This window comes from Pleurodeles waltl, chromosome 4_1, assembly GCF_031143425.1.
Source record: "Pleurodeles waltl isolate 20211129_DDA chromosome 4_1, aPleWal1.hap1.20221129, whole genome shotgun sequence".
NCBI lineage: Eukaryota > Metazoa > Chordata > Amphibia > Caudata > Salamandridae > Pleurodeles > Pleurodeles waltl.
The window spans coordinates 655,429,249-655,452,502 of record NC_090442.1 but is presented as its reverse complement, the minus strand read 5'-3'; the positions used below and the strand labels follow the sequence as shown (position 1 = coordinate 655,452,502).

At 43.5% G+C, this 23,254-nt stretch overlaps 1 protein-coding gene across 4 annotated transcripts in view; it reads right to left on the bottom strand.

Moving 5' to 3' along the window:
• The window catches only part of TMCC3 (transmembrane and coiled-coil domain family 3), a 231,080-nt gene that overhangs the window by 6,954 nt on the left and 200,872 nt on the right, over positions 1-23,254 (bottom strand). For all 4 annotated transcript variants that reach the window (XM_069229109.1, XM_069229111.1, XM_069229110.1 and 1 more), the window contains one exon: positions 3,915-4,050. In XM_069229109.1, coding sequence (XP_069085210.1) covers positions 3,915-4,050 — 136 coding nt within the window. The remainder of the gene's footprint in view (positions 1-3,914; positions 4,051-23,254) is intronic.

The following is a 23,254-nucleotide window of genomic DNA, read 5'->3' as shown; positions in this document are numbered from 1 at the left end:
TTCTCATGCGTATGTCTTTTACAGAATGGAAAACATGATATATAACGCTATGCAGTTCTTCACCTTGCATACCGACGATTTAATATTAGAACAGGACACGGACCATTTAGTATGCTCAAGCCATGTCCAAGTTAATAAGACGGCATCAACGTTTTTCCCTTAAAAACATTGCATTTTCAATGTCTCTGCTACAGAGTTCACCTTTTCGGAAATACTAATGGGGTGATGATTTAGAGAAGCGGTTTCCATGGTAACACTGGCTAGATGAAACTGGTGTAAAGTTTGCAACCGCATCCTCTGCGTGACAGTACACTGTGGAACACTGTGAGCCTTCCGAAATGAAGCCCACGCTCCTTTAATGTGTGAGTAACACCAGTTTTGCAGATGGTCTTCAATGTAAAATATTTTTCTTATGAGCTGTAATTGGAAATATATGAGGTGTCATCAGATGGGTACCTTAACCCATGACTGAATACATCGAGTCTTCCACCAAAGTGCCCCTTACGTGCAAACAATCCTTAGCAAGGAAAGAGAGACTAGTCATCTGAGCCTAAAGGGAAGAACCTCTTTCTGCAAGGAATTGGGGGTGTTCCTAGCAAGCATTGTGTACTTCCCACCCCATGGCTTAGTCAAGGTGACTACTGATGGGTAAATATTAAGATATATTTTTGCTTTTGCTACTCCTATTTGTTAAGTACTTGTGCTTCTTTTATGAGCATGGTGCAATCTCAAAATTGCAATAAAGAATTTTTAAATAAAAGCAGGGACAGGAAGGCGTTCTATTCCTCTGGGCATTTCACCGGTAGGCAAGGGTCCTTTTCAAGTAGGTTTTGAAAGCCCAGGGCTGCTCCTGGAGGCTCTGTCACTTTCCTCTGCTCCTGAAGTTAACTGCAGCAGACAGCGGGAGGCTTTAAGTGGGAGACAAAGAGCGAGAGTAAGGGGTTAAGTAAAGAGAAAGAGGTCTGGGGAGAAGAAAGAAGGGGAGAGACAGAATGGATGGATGGAAAGAGATTAAGCAAGGAGAAATAGGGAGAAGGGCTGAATTATTGCCAGGGGAGCTTCTGGTTCCCCAGTCAGACCAGACCATAAAGTACGATGGTTAGTCATTAGGGTTGATGAAGCAGAAAAATAGCTGTTATCTTTGACGCCACAATGTTGAGCTTTACATGACCAGGGTGACATTATCCTAAGTGAATTTATGACGTGCTAATTGTGAAGTGATGCTCTTACAGTCAATATTGATGTGCATTCACTGTAGAGTGGAAAAGAAAATGTGTGTGGTATAAACAGATTAACTGAAATATGACCATTGATTTTTATATTACATTAATCCTTATATTAATGGAGAGTGTTTACCTTTGAAACAATAATGATTTTCATAAAACGTATGTACTAAATGTTATAAGCTAATTTTGACAAAATGTAGTTCTCCGTCATATTTGACATATATTAACCAGTTATTTTGTTTGCATTTACTGTAACATGGGTTTTAAACAGGTATTATTACTGACATATTGTAGAAGTATATTAGTTTGATGTACCTGAATAAATGTGAAATTCTGATTTTGCTTTGCTTAGCCATGTTAGGCCTGTTAGGGCCTTGCCTCAATTTTGAGAAACTGTTCTTTATTTTTGTTAACATGCCATTTCTTTTCAGGTACTCTTCACACAAAATGTTAGTTTGGAAATATATGTGCTATTGCTTTACTCATAGAGAGCCTGAGATGTTAACTTTGAGAAAAGTACACAGAGAGACTGAAAATGTGAAGACTAGTCCTATTGATATTGTTGTAAAGTCATACAGGACACCAAGGACGGGTACCTTCCCAGGACTGTCTTGGGAACAGCTAGGCATGTAGCAGATGACAGTTGTGTGGTGGGAAGGGACTGGACAATGAAATCTTCCGACCCTTAGGCAGTTCCAACAGATGAATCATCATGTACTTTGGATTTTAAGTAATCAGTTTCAGTTGGTTGGAGATAGGAGAATCCCTTTGATCTTGAGAGATACAAACCTTTGAGAAAACTCTTGACCAGGCTTCTGATATGCTGACACCTATCTCTTTTAATTTCCTTTTGACCTACTTAGGGCCTGATTACAACTTTGGAGGAGGTGTTAATCCATCCCAAAAGTGGCGGTAAAGTGACGGATATACCACCAGCCGTATTACGAGTCCATTATATCCTATGAAACTCGTAATACGGCTGGTGGTATATCCGTCACATTTGGGACGGATTAACACCTGCTCCAAAGTTGTAATCAGGCCCTTAGTGTTTTTTTGCCCCAGATGCTCTTTTTCAGGTTCTTTTCATTTGGTTTTTGCTTTTTACGTTTTAGCCCCAGGTCCAGTGAGGAGAAGAATTTCCATGGACCCCAGCTAGTTTATTAGATGACTTTTATTTGCACTAATGTTTAAAAGATCAGGAAGCTTATTTGCTGAACACAAATTTTTCTTGTTATTATTCTGTATCACAGTTATTGAGTGCTTAGTTTGTCTTATCTTAGTTCACCTAAACTTTTTCCATCATTTCAGTCATCCAGTGGTGATACTGTTCCTTTACAGCTTGTTTTTGAGAACTGTCTACATTAACCGAGTATTAAAATAAAATCCTGGGGGTTTCCTTATGTGACAAATAATAGCTACACTGTAAACTGATTTCCTTGATTGAAATGTATGAAAATGAAATGTATGACTAATTCCTACCCCTTTGCTAGGGTGAAAAGAATTGTCGACCTCATCTTAGAGCGTAGAGAAATGCTCCATCAAGGCCAAAGGTGAAAATATATCATAAGGACTAGGGGTGCTTCCCACCTCCCCAATCCTGTGCTGGCATTTGCAGGGAGACATCCCAGCATAAACGGAAGGAACATTTATTTATATATGTATTGTAAAGAAACTAAATGTTTTATCTCTGCATTCTAGATGAAAACTAGTACATAAAAAGAGGCAGCATTTATTTAAACATGGTTCCCAAAGGCCAGACCACCAGGCGTCAGGTGTCTGCCATGCACACTGCATTTCAAGCAGAGGACTATGAGAATGAGTTTGCTTTCTACTTAACTACTTACCATACGGAACATGTTACCCAATGTAAACTTAGAGTCACATGCTAGATACATGTTTAGTCAGAGTTCTTCCTTCTGTTGCCATGACTCTAGCATGATAAGATATTTCCTTCCAAAGATCAGAGGTGTAAGTGTTCACAGTGATCAGCAGATACATAAGTTAGTCAGTAACATGCACCTGTGCATAGCGTCAACATATTGTAACCCAGTAGCATCCAGGCACTTCAGTAGTACAGTGGGTGGGAGGAGACATAGACCTCGTAGGCCACATGATGGTCTGGGCATGCTTTGTGGATCACATGGGTCTGCGGGACATACGTAGTATGGAACAAATGTTACTATGCAGAAGTATATTAGATTTATGTGTTTCTATGGTCAGGAATATAACATGGTCTTTTAGGACTACATAACAGTCTGAAAACATTGAGGATATCTATCGGCAGATTACTTTCAATCCAGCACTGGTCAGTTGGGTCGATTTCATTTAATGGCTAAAGGCGTTTTAATGGGATATTACATACATGTACTTCTCTGATTCTGAGCGGTATCCGATGAGACAGTACGAGTGCTGGATAGAAGGTTATAATAATGATGGTCAGACAATAGCCACCTGCGTTTCCTAAGTACTATTAGCTTAATAAACCATTCAAATACAATAAATATTTACTCTAATATTCTTGCCCTTCATGTAATTGTTTTAATTTTGAAACTACGAGCCATAATGCCTGTCAAACATTTTGAGAAATAACTATATTTTTGAAGGCACCCCAACGCACTAGTTGTTCTACAGAACACTGAATGCCTGAGGCAGAGGATGCTATGAAAGTAATTGGTGATCTCCCAGTACCTGAATATCCCGCGAGCGTTCGTAGGCCTGGTAGGCCACCTTCTCCTCTATGCTGGCCAGCTCTTGTTTCAAATTAGCAGTCTCGTGCTGATGAAGGTCGGTCAGGTCATGCAGCTGGTCTTCTAATCGCTCATACCTATTTTGAACAAACAAGAGTAGGATCAGCATCCAGCAAAGAAACCCTATAATTAACGAACTACACTCCCCTCCCCTTTCCTAGCCAGCCCACTGTTTGTTATTGCATTCAGAATATTAATAAACATTGTGTTTATTGCCAAATGGTCATGTTGATTTCCGGTCTCAGGACAATTGGATGGAAATATCCTCATGTCAATGGAATGATTAATGTGGAATGTTATGACTTGGCTATAAACGGATAGTGAGGGTTAGATTAGTTGATTCTGACTACAGTGTACCATACACCACGGGTTTACGCTGCACTTACAGGTGTGCAGCAGTGGCAGCATCAGTTTTACAAAACAAAAAGGTTAAGATGATTTCCTAACAAGTTGTCTTATTAGATAAAGTAATAGGGACATGCACTGCTCAGTGTACATGATTCTGGGAAACAAGCTGTTAGACCTGTCCGCTCGTTTTTGAGGGCTTTAGGACTCTGGGCACTTTACCACTGCTGACCAGTGTTAAAGTGCAAGTGCTCTCTGTCTAAATGGTATTGGTGATTGGTTTATTCACAATTGGCATATTTGATTTACTAGTAAGTCCCTAGTATAGTGCACAATGTGTGTCCAGGGCCTGTAAATCAAATGCTACCAGTGGGTCTGCAGCACTGATTGTGCCACCCACATGAGTAGCCCTGCAAACATGTCTCAGATTTGCCAGACCCAAACCTTCCATTCACTACATGTAGGCCGAAGGCAGCTTTATGGGTAGGGTGCAGTGCATCTAAAAGGTATGACATGTACAGGTGTGTTTTAAATGCCTGGATAGTGAAATACAGCTACATTTGTTTTTCACTGTTGCGTGGCATATCTCTGCCATAGGTAAACTAGGGATTGCCTTGAAATAGCTTTTAAGTGTAATTTCCCATTGGGAGCAGATAGAGATTTGGGGTTTGGGGTCTCTGTACTCACAATTTAAAAATACATCTTTTGGAGAAGTTGGTTTCTAAATTGTAAGTTTGAAAATGCCACTTTTAGAAAGTGGGCATTTTCTTGCTTAACCATTCTGTGCCTCTGCCTGTCTGTGGAATACACGTCATGGTCAGGATGACAGTAGGGCTGTTTGTGAATTTACTCTAGATAGTCACACAAAGGGAGCTGAGGTGTGCCCTGCATTTCATGCTGGGTCTTCCTGGGCTAGAGGGGTGGGAGGAACACACTTGAACCTGAATAGGGCTGTGTCTGTCCTTACACATGCAGGCTCCAACCCCCTGATGCATGTCTGGGGCCAGGGCAGGAAAGGCAGGGTCTTGTGCACTACAAAGACTTTCCTTTGAGGTTTGCCTACTTCAAAGGCAGAAATAGGCATTAGTATTGGACCTCTGAGACCATAACTTTAGAATCCTTCTGTACTGAGGGCATTCTGGCAGGAAGAAGAGCTAAATGCCCTAGGAGAGACATCACTCTGACTGTTGCTTTGTTGTGCAGGCTTGCTGCTTGCTGCTTCTGTGCTTTGAGTGAAAGGACTGGACTTTGCTTTCTACATCCTGCTTTCCATGATTCTCCAATGTCTTGAACTGCGCTTGCCTCCTGTTAGAAGTCTCAAGGAAATCAAAGACTTCATCTGCCAGCACCTGGGTTCTCTTGCTGAGAGCCCTGACTTTCCAAGTGGTGCCAAATCGAGTTCCTGGGCCAGTGGAAGTTAGTTCTGCTGTAACCCAGAAGAAACTAAGTACCCAGACTTCAGAGTGACTTCTGAACCAGCGCTGCTGCTATCGAACTCCGTGCCGCTGCCTAACCGGAGCCGTGGTCCCCAATGAGTGCAACGACCGCGACCTCCAGGCCCAAGGACGCTGCATCATCTCCAAAGTACAGTGACAGCATGAGTCCTGAGTGCCATGCCCCGATGACAGGGACACCCAACTCTGACTCCGCTGCAGTAGCTGTGGCCCTGTGGTGTGATATCGACACCGCAAAGTTGACTCCTCATGTTTAGCCCTCCTGGATTCATCGATCCAGCCAGATCGTAAGGAACTAATGCCTCATCAGACACTACATATTGAAGTTAGTGTGCGCTCAAAGTCACATAAACCCCATAAGCAATTTCACTTGTAGGCTTGACATGACGTTTCCCTCATAAGATCATGTCGGATTAAAATCTTTATTTTCAACCTCTGCTTAGGAAAGTGCTAGAAAACTGCTGTGAAGTTATTTCCTGTTTAGTTTTAAAAATCTGACTGAATGGCTAAACCAGATTTTTGATATCGTTAGCAGAAAAGTGACTTTGCAAAACTGTAATTTTGGGCTTCTTGAGTCAGAATTGCTGCTCATCAAACCTCCTGAGCTAGACTACACATTGTTGACTAGGGGTGTAAATAACTCCAGTTCAGAAGTAAAAGCTTGCCTATGGACCCAGGAAAGGCTAATGGACGTTAAATGCTCACCACGTATCAAGGATTATCTACCTAGGAGTGGACAGGAACAGTTGGTAGAACAGGCAGATTTACCACTACTTCTTTTGACTCTCCTATTAATTTAAAGGACCCTCCTAGACAGTTACACTCCAGGGGATCCAGAGTAATTTTACTGTAACTCAAAGAGGAAGTGCTGCAAAAGTAGGTGGTGGTCCTGCATGGAAATAGTTAGGATTTTCACCAATCACTGGCTACTGCACAGGATACATCTGGCATCTCAATCACCAACTCCTCAGAACTTTTATGGATATTGGAAGACTCCATCAGAAGAAGAAGGCCATTCTGGAGGAGGAATCATGACGTCTGACACCTCGCTCCTGTTGGAGGAAGATGACTCACACAAGGATTCAAGGACTCCTGAATCATGCTGGCACCCAGGGACTGGAACTGCTCTGCAAGGTTCAAGTGGTTGACCTCTCGTTTATCTGGTACAGGGACACACAAAAGCAGTACTCCTGACTCCAAGAGCCAACTAAGGAAGATTAGACCTGTAGGAAACCTGGCGGAAGACAGACCTGTTGTCTCTAGGCCTGCCCTAAGGAGCTAGGTTCTCAGGACAGACAAGAAGAAGCTTTCGGACGGTAAGCCTTTGTCAGAAAAAGACACTTTATGTATGCAACCTCTGCTCCCTTGCAGTTGACCTGAAATTCTGCTGTGGTCCCAGTACACAACAAACTGTTTTTCCATAGTGCATGACTATTTCTAGGTCCCTTTCCCCTTAAAACATTAAATATACACATCCTAGGTTTTCGGTAACCTATTTTGTTGATTTCTGTGTCTTTTTGCTTAGCACATTTTTTCTATTTATCTAAATTGACTTGGTAATTTTATTGTGCTGTGTTCTTTGCTTTAGAAGCGTGAATACTGCTTGAACTTACCACACTATTCTCTGGGTATTGCTGGGCTTCTTGCACCATCACTGTTTTGGTGGGAGGGGAAATCTTTCAGAACTGCATTTTGACATAACAAAAGTGGGCTACTGAGGTGGTCAGGTACCACCATCCCAAATTAGCAAATCCACTTCTGACAGCTGCACGCAATCATTGCTGGCCAGTTCTAATATAGAGTTTGTTGTCACCAGTCGAAGAAGGATCATCTCCTGGACAACAGTGTTACAACCATGGCCCAGAAAACTCACAAAAGTGAGTAGTAAATAAGAAAACCTATATATTCCATCATGTATTCTTCACAGTTGGTATAGGCATCAAGTGTAAACCTCTCTGGGTAATGGTGATCAAAGCTATCTTCGGTTTTAAATGCCACTTTCATCAAAAATACATGAACCTGTGTCCATAGCCATTAGGTTTAACTGGAATAAATAGAACACCCTTTGTAATTGGTTAATAGGAGTATTATCTTGAGGTTGTATAATTATGCTCTTTAATCTACATTATGGCAAGTTATAATAAAAAGCATTGTATGCAGCAGATTTTTTCTTCACTCAATATTGATCTACTTCTGCTGTGTCTCAATTCCCATCTTTTACAAGAAAAGGGAAAAAAAACATGGATATTTGGCAGAAAAAAAACATGGATACATGATTCTCCCAAGGCCTTGTACCTCTGTAAGCTTTCTCAATCTATTTTCAGTTTTCCTTGAGATCTATAACATCCTATTTTTGGCTATTCTCAGCCAGTAAAAGATCAATAAACCTGGGAAAATACCAGGAGCCACTTAATAAACTATGCTTGATAGAAAAGGCAACATTTTCTCAACAGATGCATCTTAACCAATGAGGAAACAGAAGGCAATTCATATGAGCAATTTGTTTGATTCAACATGTAATTAAATATTGAAATACCCACCCCAGTTCTCTTGCATTACAAATTAATATAAGGCTTAGCGGTGTAAACATGCTTCCACTATCACTGCATGGTTGCATTTTGTTACCCAGTTTCTTGCTTACTCCCACTAGTGAAATTATCATGCTGAGACTTCTGAGGGTTTCTTGCTTTGTAACCACATTTGGTATGTAAGTACTCAGACTCATTAACAGGGCATTCAAACTCAGTTTGAAGATGCCGAGAGTCAACATTCTATGTTGCAGCAGAACTATATAATGGGTGCAGTCCCTTCACTATTACAACTTAAAAACGTTAAGGATCAACCTCCAATACACGAATATTCAAGAAGGTTTGGCAACTGATGCATTTTCACAAAACCCGTTAATTGCTTAAAAGCATCCAAACAAGTAAATGCAATTTTTAACCCAAAGCAAATTGACACTGCATGGGAAAAGGTGGCAGAGGACATTTACCTTCACAGAATCCACATTCAGTAACAGTGAAAACCTCTATATAAGAACTCCATCTTAACTTCACAATATGGCCACTGCTTGGTCAAGGGGCCTAAATCTTCAGGTCAGCCAATGAGTTTTAATTCACACAATGCAAAGGGACAATCTGCAGGAAACAGGATTCAGGATCCACACAAGCGAATGAACCTACAGACATATTTTGAAGGGCTTCCGTTGAACACTGGTGGGCCTATAACTCACACAGGACTGTTTAGAGTCTGGAGTAAAGCCACAAGTCCAGAGAAAGACTGTTTCCTATGGCTAGTGAGTGCGGTTTACAGGTTGGAACCATAATGTCTGAAATATACTATTGTTAGTTAGGAAAGATTTCTGGTTAAGAATATTCAGGTTTCTATGCAAAACCTTAAGCTCAACCCTTGGTAAGCTATGGTTTTAAACAGCAAGGCTTAAACAAAGGAATAGTATAAAGCATTTAACAGTACCAAACCACAAGATAAGAAAGCCACACAACAGAAAAGAAATCCAATACCAATTTATAAAATAGATTATATAAATTATGTATTTTTAGAGACCAAGATGAGCAAAATCCAACAGAGGCTCCAGAGATACAGATTAAAAAAACAAAAACTTAAATCACAGCTTAACCACAAACTCAAGGGGCCTAAATCTTTAGATCAGCCAATGAGTTTTGATTCACACGATGCAAAGGCACAATTTGGTAACAGTAAAGTTGTAAACTTATGAAATGTTTGTAAGAGCTGAGTTAGGCTACTCTGGCCCGACTTGGGCGATCAAATCCAACAGGGTGGAGGTCTTGGGGGGCAAATAAGGAGTATTTGGAAAGTTACCTGTCCACCACACTGTTTTCCAGTTCAAAACTCTACAGCATGAGTGCCATAGACTTCAATGAAGTGGTCCTGATGCTGCGGATGCAGGAGATGGATGACGCTCAAGGATGCACTGGCTGCTGTGCAGTCAACAGGGGTGCTTCTGCAGTAATTTCTAGGTCCACGGGATAAGTAGGACAACTTTGGCCACAGAGTTCCCTTAAAGTCCTCTTTGAGACAATAGAAGGCCATCTGTGGCTATGCTACCGGTCTCGGTCTACAGTGGTCCCAGTGATATCTCTTGGTGGAGGACAGTGTCCCTGTTGGGTGACCAGATCAGATGACACTCCTTTGTCTGGGGCTTGGAAGTGACTTTCTCCAAAGCCAGGAGCCACAGGCACAGTCCTCTCTTCGCTAGCCCATGGTTCAGCAAGTGCTGTCCAGCAGACGGTGCAGCCTCTCTTTACCAAGTCCAGGGCTAAACAGGGCAGTCCTTCAGTACTCTTTCCAGTTTTTACATAATCTGAAGTTCAGGCTGCCACGGGTGTCATAGAAAGAACCCTGGTGATGATGTGGTCACTAGCCAATAGGCTACCTGGTGGTCTCCCTCCTGATGACAACCTTTTGGCTAGATGTGGCATCAAGCAATGACAGAGTGCAATATTCTGTGTACTTTCAAGATGTCTGAACCCTTCCTGGTTCTTAGGAGTGTGGTAGACCACCCTAGAAGTGTGGATACATGTAGGCTGGAACCCATGGGAAAACCAGTTTGGGCACTTGTCTTCCCCTCTCTGTCTCCACTGCCAGCCTGTCTACCTAAACGAAGGACAGCCCCTCAAGAGCAGGATCGCCATTTGCCCACCACAGGGAGTTTCATCTTTGAAGCTCGCCTTTTGGATTAATACCCTGAACGACTTTATGCAAAGGGGAGGTGACACCTCACCCTGTAGCAGGCTGCTATTGTTCCTAAACCTGAGAGTCTGCACATGACTCCCTAGGAGTTCAAAAAGCTACCTGGTGGCCGGTGACCATGTGTGGCCACTGGACATACTGGGCCACAGAGTGGCAACTTTCTAAAAGTTGAACTTCTTTAAAAGTGACAATGAATTTGACTTCTGCATTAAGTCGGGTTTAATGCTGCAATTACTTTAATACCTTACAGTATACAGCTAGGTAGTCCCAATCAGAAGTTAGCCGGGCTGAGGGTGAACTGGTAACCCTGTGTTAGGCAATGGGTCTACTAACTCTCCGACAGTAAAACAACAATTTAGAAGTGTTGCTGTTGAGACATATATAACAAAATGCATGTCCTACTTAATAATATACAGCTCCCTGCCTTCAAGCTCAATAGGCCTTGCTTGCGGATACTTACCTATATTGTTAAGAGAAGTTGGGGCTTTGCCATTTATTTGAATGTCAAAGTCAACCTAGCAGTGTTTCCAGTGGCAGCCTGAGAGCCATTTTGTACTTTGTCACACACAGGGGGGCACAATCAGTGCTGCAACCCTGGATGGACACTCTGCCTTACATGCCCCGAGTACCATAAACTAGGGACTTATAAGTATGTCAGTCTCTACCAATTGGGGGTAGACAATTTGACAAACACTTTGTAAGGGGTTAGAACACTGGCACTGAGGTCTCGTTAGCTGGCTTAAGTGCACTCTCAGAGTCGATAAACCAGCAGAATGAATCCAAAAAGTAGGAGGTGAACAAGCAAAAAGAGGCATTTCCTTACATCTAACATGTGGAAATTAACATGTTTCTTCCTGATCCCTGTCAGTGGCTGCATGTGAATGCTAAACACAGATGGAGCATTCTGATTCCTTTGCCACACACTTTCCATTTAGACTGCCTTACAAAACACCAGCCCATTTTCACTACATAATTCCTCCTTTCCAAAAAGAGAGTATCCATTTCTTTAACCCACCTGCCCTGAGACTCATGTCACCTTTTAATGGAACTACACTATAAAGGGTGATGCGTCACTATGAAATTCAGCAGATTGGCACAATAAAATAAGCAATGTGAGCCATCCACCATCATAAGCCCTCACAATTAAAGGTTTAGAATGGATGGCTCCATTATCAGTAGATGATTATAGCCACAAACATGTCAATGCCCTTGTCGAACTCTTCATATCTAATTTTGAAAAGGGGACACTAGTAGGAGGACGTCTGTAAGCAGCTTTCCAAATACGGCAATACCACTTCAGCTGTAACCTCTGTTATTTCTTCCTCTTATATTTCTAATTAGCTTTGTCTTATCACAGAGAAAAATTTGTGGGTTCGCTAAAAACTTTATATGTTTTGGGGAACTTCAAAACATCTACATGAGATCCTTAAATATTTGAGGTAAGTTGCAGCCTGCTGCCTTAATCAACCTGTAGCAATAAACGTCTTCTTCTCCTTTGTAAACCAATTGTTGAAGTCACTGGGTTCCGATCACATGTTCTAATTTCATCAACAGCTAGTATGTTAAAGGGTGGCTTCTGAGAGTAACTTAAGAAGGTGTGCCAAGTTCTACAACTACCTTTTCAAGATCATCAGGATAGAAAGCTTGCAGATCGCGGAATGCTAGCATGACTGTGGCTCATTGCCATGGGCTGGACGTATTGAGATTCTCCTGACCCTGTACTTGGCTTGCCCAACATATGGATGATGCCTCCCTCAAGCCATGGTGTCAATCAGGTGTATTGCCAGTAGCTGCAAAGTTGCATCCCAGTACCAGAGAAATAAGCCTTGAATCATAAAATAAACTCTAACAAAAGAAGTCTTCATCAGTCAGGGCTGACCAAGTGGAAGCTGCAGCTAATGATTAGGGCTCAAGGCATAGAAAGCATAGGGCGCTGCTGAAGTTTACAATCAGGATCCATCCATTTCTATATGGGGCTATAAAAAATCCACCTGTATAATAGGGGTAGTGTATGGTCAAATACGTTGATACATCTTATGTCTAGGCTCCCACAACAAATAAAGAGGGAAGCCAGAAGTCTCTCAAAAGAATGAATTAGGTAATGCTTAATATCCGACATAGGACATACCCTTTTCAAAGATGCGTCCATGCAAACAACAACAGTACCAATAGCAAAATGGTTAAGAAGAAAATAATCTTAAAGTGTAAACCAAGGTCTGTGGATATAGCAAAATCATAGTGCCCAATATAACAAATAGCTGGGATGAAACAGAGATTAAATGATAAACAACAGGTTCCTATAAAATGGATGAATAGTTAACTGGAAAATCCATGAAAATCAATTAACTAGCTTGTACAAAGATCTATTAAGTATAATGAAAATGAACACGTCCCTAAACAGCCATTAGGGGAATCTTCAGGCTATTTATTAAAAAGTTTAAATGAAAACAATTTAACAATTAAGCTCCAAAAATAGTCACTTATAAGGTGTCTAGTATAGGACATCAGGAAACAACATTCCTCATGCCGGTTTATGGGGGTGGACCTAATAGCATCATTTACCCCTGGAGGACGGTGCTCAAGTCAACCAAAAGAGTGGAGGCCATGTGCAAAGAAAAGTACAAGGCTCAGGCCAATCTTCTCCAGGTTAATTTATTATGAGCATCCCTTCCACACTCCAGGTCAACAGCTCTGCCAAACCTCAGCCTGACGACATAGAATCCCCTTACATTCTACATTGTAGATGTGATGTAATGCATTTCCAATACCACAGAATGGCCTCTGCCACCTTGATGGAGCACCTTTTATCCTTTCCTGGGAGTCCCTTACTGGGATCTCTGTGCTGTGAAAGGAGCTACAGTGGTTGCTCACTTCCCTGCATTAAAGGTTTGCTGAAAATGTGCCATGTTTAATTAGCCCACTCTGCAAACAATTTTGTTTACACAAAACTAACTCCTAATACAGGAGTTTATTTTCAGTAAACACAAAAGGCCCATGCATGCAGGGACCAATCTACAGTTTTCTTGCCTGTGTACCCCATGTCTTGCATGGATGACAACGGCAGGACAATTAACGACTGTTGCACCATCTACAATACAATAGGGTGACTGCCATTTCGACCTAGAGGTCCTGTGTGGGATAGACTACTGGGTCGGGATTACCTTCAGTGAAGCCAGTGGAGACTTTGCCGATTGTAACTAAGTGGTCCCCCGCCTCTAAAAGGGGAAGGGTAGCCACAGGGGCCCGTCCTTTAGGGCAGAGGGGCCACGCCCCCCCCAACTTTTGCCCGTCATGAAGAGTGTCTGTCAGGCTGAGCAAAGGTCAGCCTGACAGACACTCTCCATGTTCAGATCAGACAACCAGGAGTGACGCATGCGCGATTTGCACAAACTCCTGGCTGCCTGAGCTGAACTTTGCTGGGCTGAAGAGGTCACAGCTCCTATGGGCGTGACCTACTCAGCTCAGCAAAGGTGCCTCGAAGCCCTGCCCCTCGGTGACGAGGGGAAGCATCACCCATTGACTTCGACTTGGGTGCTTCAGGTTTAAGCCCTGAAGCGCCCAGGGCGAGTGTCAATCAGTGACACCTCGTCACAGAGTGGGGAGGGGTCAGAAGTCTCACTGACCCCATCCGACTCTGTGACTAAGTTGGGACTGCTGCCTTCCCTCTCTGGCTGACCTGAGGTCAGCCAGAGAGGGAAGGCAGCAGTCCCAGCCTTCCTGGGACCTCCGAGCTGAAGATCAGTGTGTGCGTCTGTTTTTTAAATGAATGTTTGGTGCATGCGGGTATGTTTGAATGTTGATGAGTGTTGTGAATGGATGTGCGTGCATGTGTGAATGAATAAGTGTGAGTGTGCTTCCCGCCCCCCTCCCTCCTGAAATTACCGGCTTCCACTGAGCCACAGGTTTAGTAATGAGGAAGAAATACTGGTTTATAATGTTCCAGCCAAACCATAAATAAGGTCCTATGTAATGTATCTTAGTAAAGCAAATGTAATGTCTCCACAGGGAAAACCTTCCCTGACAAAGTCAGAAAACTGTGTACTGGAGACGCCAAGAGAGGTTTTTCTGACATTTTATCACTTGGCCAGAAGTAAAGTGACTCTGCCCACCCTATGCTGCAGTCAAGGATGGATTTCATTAAGCAACATGTCCTTTGGGCTGGACTATGGCTGTGAACTACTTCTTCTCATGTAGTTACAAGGCATGGGGCAGGATGCTGAGAGGAAACGTGAGTTATGGGTGGCAGGTGCTGCTAGACAGCTTAAGACTGGAGGATTAAGCACAGCTAAGGACTTTGAGAATCAAGGTGGCAGGTGGGCCTAAGCTGCTGCAAGAGAGCCCTTGTCAGCAAGAAGGGGCTGCAGGATAGCCAGGTTCAGGGTGAGAGGGGCAGCGTCTGCCACAGAATGGCTCCTGTGCGATGAAATGAGAAGGCATCGAAAAAAGGATAGGGGATTACTGCTGAGCAGCACCAGTCTACTCACTGTCAGGCATTGCCCATAATTGCAACAGAACATTTTGGATCTGATGTAAAGAGCTCCTTAAACTACCCTTTAAAAATATTTCTAAGCTTCACATTTGGCAAAGCCTGAAAAACAATAATTAGCAAGTTGCAATTCTCAGAATTTAACAAACCTTGTGATGCCCTTTTCTAGGTTCACAGTTTGTTACTGCCCATAATGGGGCATCAGGCTATTACAAAATTCTTCTGTAATGGGCACAGAGGACTCAGTTCACTTGAGTACAGCTCATGGACTATGGCCTGGACTAGTACAAGAATGCCTCCGATCCAAGCTTCAGTGTCATAGGTAAAGGCACAGAGTGTTCACTACAATAGACTTGTAACCTCTGTCTTGCCTGTCTCGCAGACCACAGAATCATCAGCAAGCATGCTGAACTCCAAACACATGGCCACCATGTATAATAAGGGTATATAAAAGAAGATTAGGGGCTCCATTCTGCCTGGGAATAGGTTAAGCACCTGGCAGGCCTATCTTAGACATCAAGCCTAGGAAACACCAGGCTAGGAAACACAATAAGTGGCAATGGCTCTTACCAGTTTTAGGTCTTGCCTATAGACAGCTTTTAGCTGTTTGTTGCCATGTGGACAATAACTTTGGGCTTCAGACCCGCCTATTGTTTACAATTGCTTTGCTTTGTAACTCATTTGCTTGTATCTGATTCAATGACTTTCCTTTTTCTTCTTCTTTGTCCCTCCAGCAAGCACAGCATCTTTTCCATTCTTTTGACTGGATGATGCCTATCCTTTCCCTACTCAGATTCAGACAGCAAACTTTCCTTTGACTTTTAGCTCTACAAAAGAGTGCATGTGTCTTTCTGTTATCTCCCTCATGTGCAACTTCCCCCACACATGAAAATTCCAACCCCACCTTCACCATGTTGGTCCTTCCTCTTCCCACCTCAAGTCATCAATTTCTTCCCCCACTCTGCTTTTTATTTTTTTGTTGTTGTTAATTCCCCACCCCATGTTGCTTCTGCCCAAGTTAACTTCTCCCCCACCAACTGGTGGTGGCTTGCCTCAAGTGCACAGCATTGACAAAAAGCTTTGGCAATAGGTTGAAAAGACATAACCTGTTGGCTTAGCCAATGCTTGTTTACGACTAGAGTCAAGTTGCCATTTTCCACCATAGCAAGTACATAAGTCACTGTGTCCAAATTGGCAAGTAACAGCGAGGGCAAATCAAATATTAAGCCTAAAAGTAACAATCACAGGCTTTCCTCAAGATGACCCCCAGTCACTTCCAGTAGTTACACATTATTCTGACAGAGATGCTTTCAGAAACCCTCCGTATGCTAGGTGACTTCCTTGGGTTCCTCAAGTGGCTGAAAACTACACATGGCAGTAGCTTCTTTATGGCATGTGTTGTCTCCTAACTCCAAGGGCCACTAATAATCTAGAGAAGGGGAAGATCACCAAGTGCTGCGCATTTTGCCACCAATGCTATTCTCATCTCTTATAAAATAATAGATAAGCACGGAACTCAGGTTTTTTGGCAATGGATAATTCGACTTGAATTGGTCAAAAGTGCAACATTCGAACTGGCATTTTCAGAAGAGTGTAATCACTTTACCAGAGTGACCAGTACATGGGTGGTCAGCAGTGTCCATTTTCGCACAAGTGCTGAGACAGTCATGTCTGCACTACGTAAAGCAATATTCCTTTCAGGTGCACTTAGGTATAAAACAATGAGCAAAGAAGATACTAGTGCATTGCAAAAACCTTTGGAATTGTTGGATCCAGCAAAGTAAGAAAATAGAGTCTGCATGTTAGAAATGAAGTTCCTGGTTGGCTAGAGTAGGCACCTCAGCCAGGCAGGGACCACCACTCTAGTCAGGGCAAGAGAGCTACACACCCAAGGTAACCCCTGCTTACACCCCTGGTCGGTTGGCACGAACAGTCAGGCTAATCCCAGAGGCAATGTGTAAAGCATTTGCAGAACACACACAACACTAGTGACACAATAAATACACCACAAAGAAAACTCCACAACAAGTTATATAAAATAAGTTGTATTGCATAAAACATTATTAGACCAATAACAGCATGTTTCAGTAATACCCTGCTACACAAGCAGTTGTCATAACATCACATAAGTTGCTAGTATTCTGCAAAAATAAGTAGTTGTCAGATCATCATCATCACCAAGGTAAATGTGCATGGGATGAAACGTTCCCCAAACGGCAGATCATTATAATCACCAACAATGCACATGTCCTTATACATCATGAATGGCAAGACATCACCATGAATGTAACATAAGGGAAAACATCTCCATCGGGAATAGGTCATAGAAACATTACATACCCACCCTAATGTCTTCCCTGCAAATCCTGAAAGATGTGTGCCACCCCAAAAATGGCAAGGACGACATATAATGTGATATCAGATTATGGGATGAGGCCATCTGATTAGGAGGAGAAAGCTACTCGAGTTACAAACCCTCCCGATATCCCCAAGATCCTTACCACAGTGATCTCACATCATCCTGGATGCTGGCTCTCCAAATTATCAGCACGAACACTAGATCTGGTGCACTTGCACCGCTATTCTATGGTGGTGGTAATTTCCTCACAGGGACAAGGAAAAGCCATATCGGGCCTCCAATGCAGGTTCTGCCCATCCTGGCAATAAGTCTAGAAGGCCAATACACATTTGTACATGGATACTTCGACGTAGGCCACAGGAGCCCCTGCACACCTACTCTAGTGATTACTGTAAAAAGAAGGCTGGGCAGGCGCGGGACCTCCATCGAGGTTTTCCTCCCTGTCCTGCCAGCCATAATACATTGCCCTTGATGAGATGCACCCAGGAGAAAAAGGGGGCTCAGCATCAGTAAGGAGTGGAGGGGGAACCCTCCCCAGGCTCCCCCATGCAGGATTCAGCAGGGCGACCTCCCTGGGACACTTGCACTCGGGGAGGCAATGGGGAACTCTCCCAGTACTGCTCCCCTGGTCTCCTTCACTTGGCGAGGAGAGGGGCACAGTACTCTTCTGCTGCAGGGCCGGACTCACAGGGCCTGCTTTTGACAATCTGGGCCGCAGCAGTGTCTTCACACAAAATCAAGCACGGAGCACGGCCGTTCTTGCAGCTCCATCTCCGGCTGTATGTGCCTGCTCGTCCCCTGGGCACCAAGGGCAGCGCGCTCTGTCTGCCCTTCCTCCAAAAGGTCAGGGATCCCCTTTAGTACTGCTGGGGAAAGGTGAGTGCGGAAAGCCAGGGAACCCAGCGGGCGCACTCTCACACATGCTGAGGCCAGACAACTCCTTTCCCCCAGGCGAGCACTCGGCAAGCACCTCCCCACAAGAGGCTCCTCTTAGCCTCTCACACAGAGTTACAGTGCACCAAATGAGCCGCCAAACTGAAGGGCTCACTGTGTGCTTCTTCCTGGGCCCCAGTTGGAATAAACAAGGGGAGAGTCTCTACTTTTAAAACACGCATGAGTGTAGGGGGAATAGACCATTAGCCCCTGGAGACCACTGGGGGTACCAAGGGCAGAAAAACGAATAGCAGGCCACTACTTCAGGCACCAATGCAAAGTGACAGCCCTTTCAGCCACCCAACAGTCGGTAGGCTGCAGTCCAGTCCAGAAAGCAAGCAGTCCTAATGGTGGTCCTCTGAGTATCTCCGTTCCTTCAAGCAGCATCTGGTGCAGGTCCACACAGTGTCTATCAGTGTCTCAAAAACATGGGGAACAACCCCTATACTTTTGTTGAGCTTCTAGAAGTGAGGAGAAGGTTCCAAGCAGCTCCAAGCAGTTCCAGAAATGCCCCTCCTCCCCACTTGCTCCAGACATCAGTAGGGTGTAGACAAGCCTTTTGTGTCAGGGCGGGGCACAGCCTATACAAATGTAAGTGTGTCCCGCCTCTACTTCTCCCTGCCCATGAAGACCACTCTGTAAGCAGCTGTACTCCTATTACACCTCCACCCTCCCTGTGTGATGGCTGTCTGGAAAGTATGCACAAAGCCTAGCTGTCACTCTACCCCAGACGTGGATTGGCGACAAGCTACAAAAGCACCAGAGTTATAAGCTCAGAGAAATTCCCATTTCCTAAAAGTTGTATTTTTACCATGGTAATAAAAAATCCACCTACACCTGTAAGCAAAATTTCACACTACCAACCCATCCATACCAAACATGCCCACGCCACACCTCATAGATTAGAAAATACTACTTAGCCTTGTGCAAGGGCATTCCCAATTCAAACCTATGAGGGAGGCAGCACTCACAGCAGTGAGAAACCAAATAGGCTGTATGTCTAGGGCCTACCTCATGGGTGACTTACATGTAGTGAAAGGGAGCTCCAGGCCTTACAAGTAAATTTAGATGCCAGGTCCCTGTGGCAGTAAATTGAGACAGGTTTGCAAAGCTACTTCTGTGGGTGGTGCAAGCTGTGCTGCAGGTTCTCTAGTAGCATTAAATTTACAGGCCCTGGGTATAAGGGACACCACTGTACAAAAGACTTACAGGCAAATCAAATAAGCCAATAAGGTGTAAGCCAATTATATCAACTTTAGAAGGGAGAGCCCATGCACTTCAGCACTGATCAGTAGTGATAAAGTGCTCAGAATCCTAAAGCCAACAAAAGTGTCCACAAAAATAGGAGGAGGAAAGCAAAAAGTTTGGAGATGACCCTGCAAAGAGGGCCAGGTCCAACACTGCATCAAGACATGCCATGAGCCCAGTGCCCATCACATACATAATATGCTATGCCCAGTTTCCACGACTCTCCTTAGTGTGCTTTTTCGACCACTGTACATCTGCCATTATACAAGTACAGCGATATTCATGTAACGTTTGCCTTCTTTATTTCTGACCTCTTTCACAGGCTTACATCCCAAATGTAATGTGAATAATGAAACAGGAAATGAATGGTGAAACAGGAAATGAATGCTGCATAAACAGTGTAGACAACCATTTATCAGCTAGCTCCTTTGGGACAGAATCCAAACGGTTTAAAAATAAGACTCTATTAATACATGTTGCCTCCAAGAGGAGGATGTGAGAAAATGTATTTTTGCAACCAAATTCTGGATATTTATTGTTACACTCACTCCCTCAATTACTTTGAGGAAAACCTTCCATTAGGAAACGTCTTTTGAGTTCAGTATTAGAAATGAAAACTACAACAGAAGGCGGGGTGTTTCAGTAAGGTAGCTCAGAGGAGTGATGCACTGTGTGCAACCTGAAAGTTGCAGATTTAAGTCTTACGATGGTAACTTGAAACTTCCATTCTTTCGAGGTTGATAGATTGAGTACCACTGAGCTGGGGAACAATTACCGACAGCAATACAGGAGAACCATTATAACTGGTTGCAAACACAATATAAAACTATATAAAACACAGAATATCAAGCATAGTGTGTAAGACTATCCTAACTAAGATTATATGTGACCCTCCAATAAAAACAACTACTGTGGACAGACTAAGAATTTCTTGCTCCCAGAGCAAAACTTGTTAAACAAGATTGGTAAGACTTCAACCACAAATAAAGATATGCATAACTGAATTAATATGCAAAGCCTCAAGCTCCTGTGATATCCTATGGGTGGATTCCAGCAGGCCTGTCAGAAGCCTTTGTGGGGCATGGGTCATGAACTTTATGCAAGATCCCTCTATCGAGTTCTGGTACCATGGACACATCGTTTCACATTAAAAAGAACAACATAATGCACTGGGGCACATTCTGAGGCAACTCCAGTTTATGACGTGTGTTGGACCTGGCCCTTTTTGCAGGGTTATCCAGAAACTTTTGCCTTAATCCTCCTATTTTTCTGTTCTTTGTTTGTTGACTCTGGGCACTCTACCACTGCTAACCAGTGCTAAAGTGCATACGCTCTCTGTATAAATTGTATTGGTCATTGGTTTATCCATGATCAGCATATTTGATTTACTAGTAATTCCCTAGTATAGTGCACCAGGTGTGCCCAGGGCTTGTACATCAAATGTTACTAGTGGGCCAGCAGCACTGATTATGCCACCCACATTAGTAGCCCTGCAAACATGTCTCACACCTGCCATTGTAGGTGTGTGCAGTTTTAAACTGCCCTTTCGATGTGGCAAGTGCACCCACTTGCCAGACCCAAACCTTCCCTTTTACTACATGTAAGTCACTCCTAAAATAGGGCAAGGTAGCCGTATGGGCGGGGTGCAGTGTATTTAAGAGGTAAGTCATGTACCAGCATGTTTTACATGTTCTGATAGTGAAATACTGCTTAATTCGGTTTTCACTATTGTAAGGCCTATCTCTCCCATAGGGTAACAAGGGGATTGCCTTGAAACATCTTTAAAGTGTAATTTCCCATTGGGAGCGGATAGAAATATGAAGTTTGCGGTCGCTGAATTCGCAATTTAAAAATACCTCTTTTGGTGAAACTGTTTTTTAAATTGTAAGTTTGAAATTGCCACTTTTAGAAAGTGGGCATTTTCTTGCTAAACCATTGTGTGCCTCTGCCTGTCTGCTGAATACACGTATGGGTCAGGATGACAGTTGGGCTGTTTTGGTTTTCACTGTAGATAGTGAGACAAAGAAAGTTGAGGTGTGCCCCGCATATCTTGATGGTCCATCACCAGGGTCATGGGTTCTGTTAGGGTAGAGTGGTGAGAGGAGCTAACACTTACACTTAAATAGGACTGTGCCTTTCCTCACACAAAGCAGTCTCCAAGTCCCTGGAGTGTGTCTGGTGCCAGGCCCGGGAAGGGTAGGGTCTTGTGCACTACAAAGATTTCTCTTTGAAGTATGCCTACTTCAAAGACAGAAATGGGTATAAGTACTGAGCTGCTGAGCACACATAGTTAGAACACTTATGGACTGAGGACATTCTGCCAGGAGGAGGTGGTGATGCTGTAGGAGGAATTGCCACTCTGCCTGCTGCTTTATTGTACTGGCCTGCTGCTTCTGTCCTGGAAGTGAAAGAATTTGACTTTGCTTTCTACATCCTGCTTTCAAAGATTCTCCAAGAGTTTGAAATTTCAAAGGTTCTCCAAGGGTTTGAGTTGAGCTTGCCTCCTGTTAAGAAGTCTCAGGGACATCAAATACTTCATCTGTCAGCACCTGGACTCCTCTGATGAGAGCCCTGCCCTGTTAAGTGATGCCAAAATCCAGTTCCGGGTCCTTGAAGGAGGTTTTTGGTGCTACAAGAAGAAAATCCATGCATAGACTCACTGCGTCAGTTTGAACCGACGCATCACTGGAAGGATTTGATGCTGCCCGCAACGGAGTGTGGTCCCTTCTTGACGCAACGTAGGCCCTTGCTCTCCATTGCATTGCATAAGAAGCACTACCACTGCGTGAGTTTCGAGCACTGCATCACTGAAGTCTGTGATGCACCGCCCTGACTCCAATACAGTGCCTGGTTCATAGATGTGAGATCCACGCTTTGCGGCTTGACTTCCAACGCATCACTGATGCATCCTCACTGGGGGCCATTTTCTTCATCAACACCACAGTAAGGCACCGATGCTTCGTACTGCAAACCACGCAACACCTCCCCTGTGGCAGTAAGAAACCGGCGCATCACCTCCACTGCTTAGCAGTAAGGAATTGCTGCATCACCTCCTCTGCAACAGTAAGGAACCAACACATCTCTGACTCTATCGATACATCACCTCCCCTGTGGCCCACATTGTCTTTGTTTTTGACACATCTCAGGTACTTTGTTTCAGTTAAGAGCTTTAATGATTTCAAGGAAGTACAATTGCATTTAAATGACATCTTTGCTTTTGTATTTTGTATTTTTGTCATTTTGGTCTTGTTTTATTCAGATAAATATTAGCAGTCTTTCTAAACTGGTTTAGTGCTTTCACTGTGTTACTGTGTGTGTGTACAAATACGTTACACATTGCCTCTGAGATAAGCCTAACTGCTTGAGCCAAGCTACTAATGGGGTGAGCAGGAATTATCTTAGCTGTGTGGCTCCCTGACCTTGACTAGAGTGAGGGTCCCTACTTGGACAGGGTGCAAACCACTGCTAACTAGAGAACCTATTTCTAACAAGGTCACATTTGATGTTACCACATTCATCCTGAACATTTCTCATGCCTGTTTTTGGCAGTGCAGGGCCATGCAAAGTGGGAGGGTGCAACCAATGCATCACAGATTCAGATTTCAGTAGCTCTAGGTCAAAATGTTACTCTTTGGTGGATACTGAAAACAGCTATTACATTTGGTCACAAAACACCTATTGTTGAAGGCTAGTTCAGTTTGTGGTGCGCGCCATATCAATGGCCA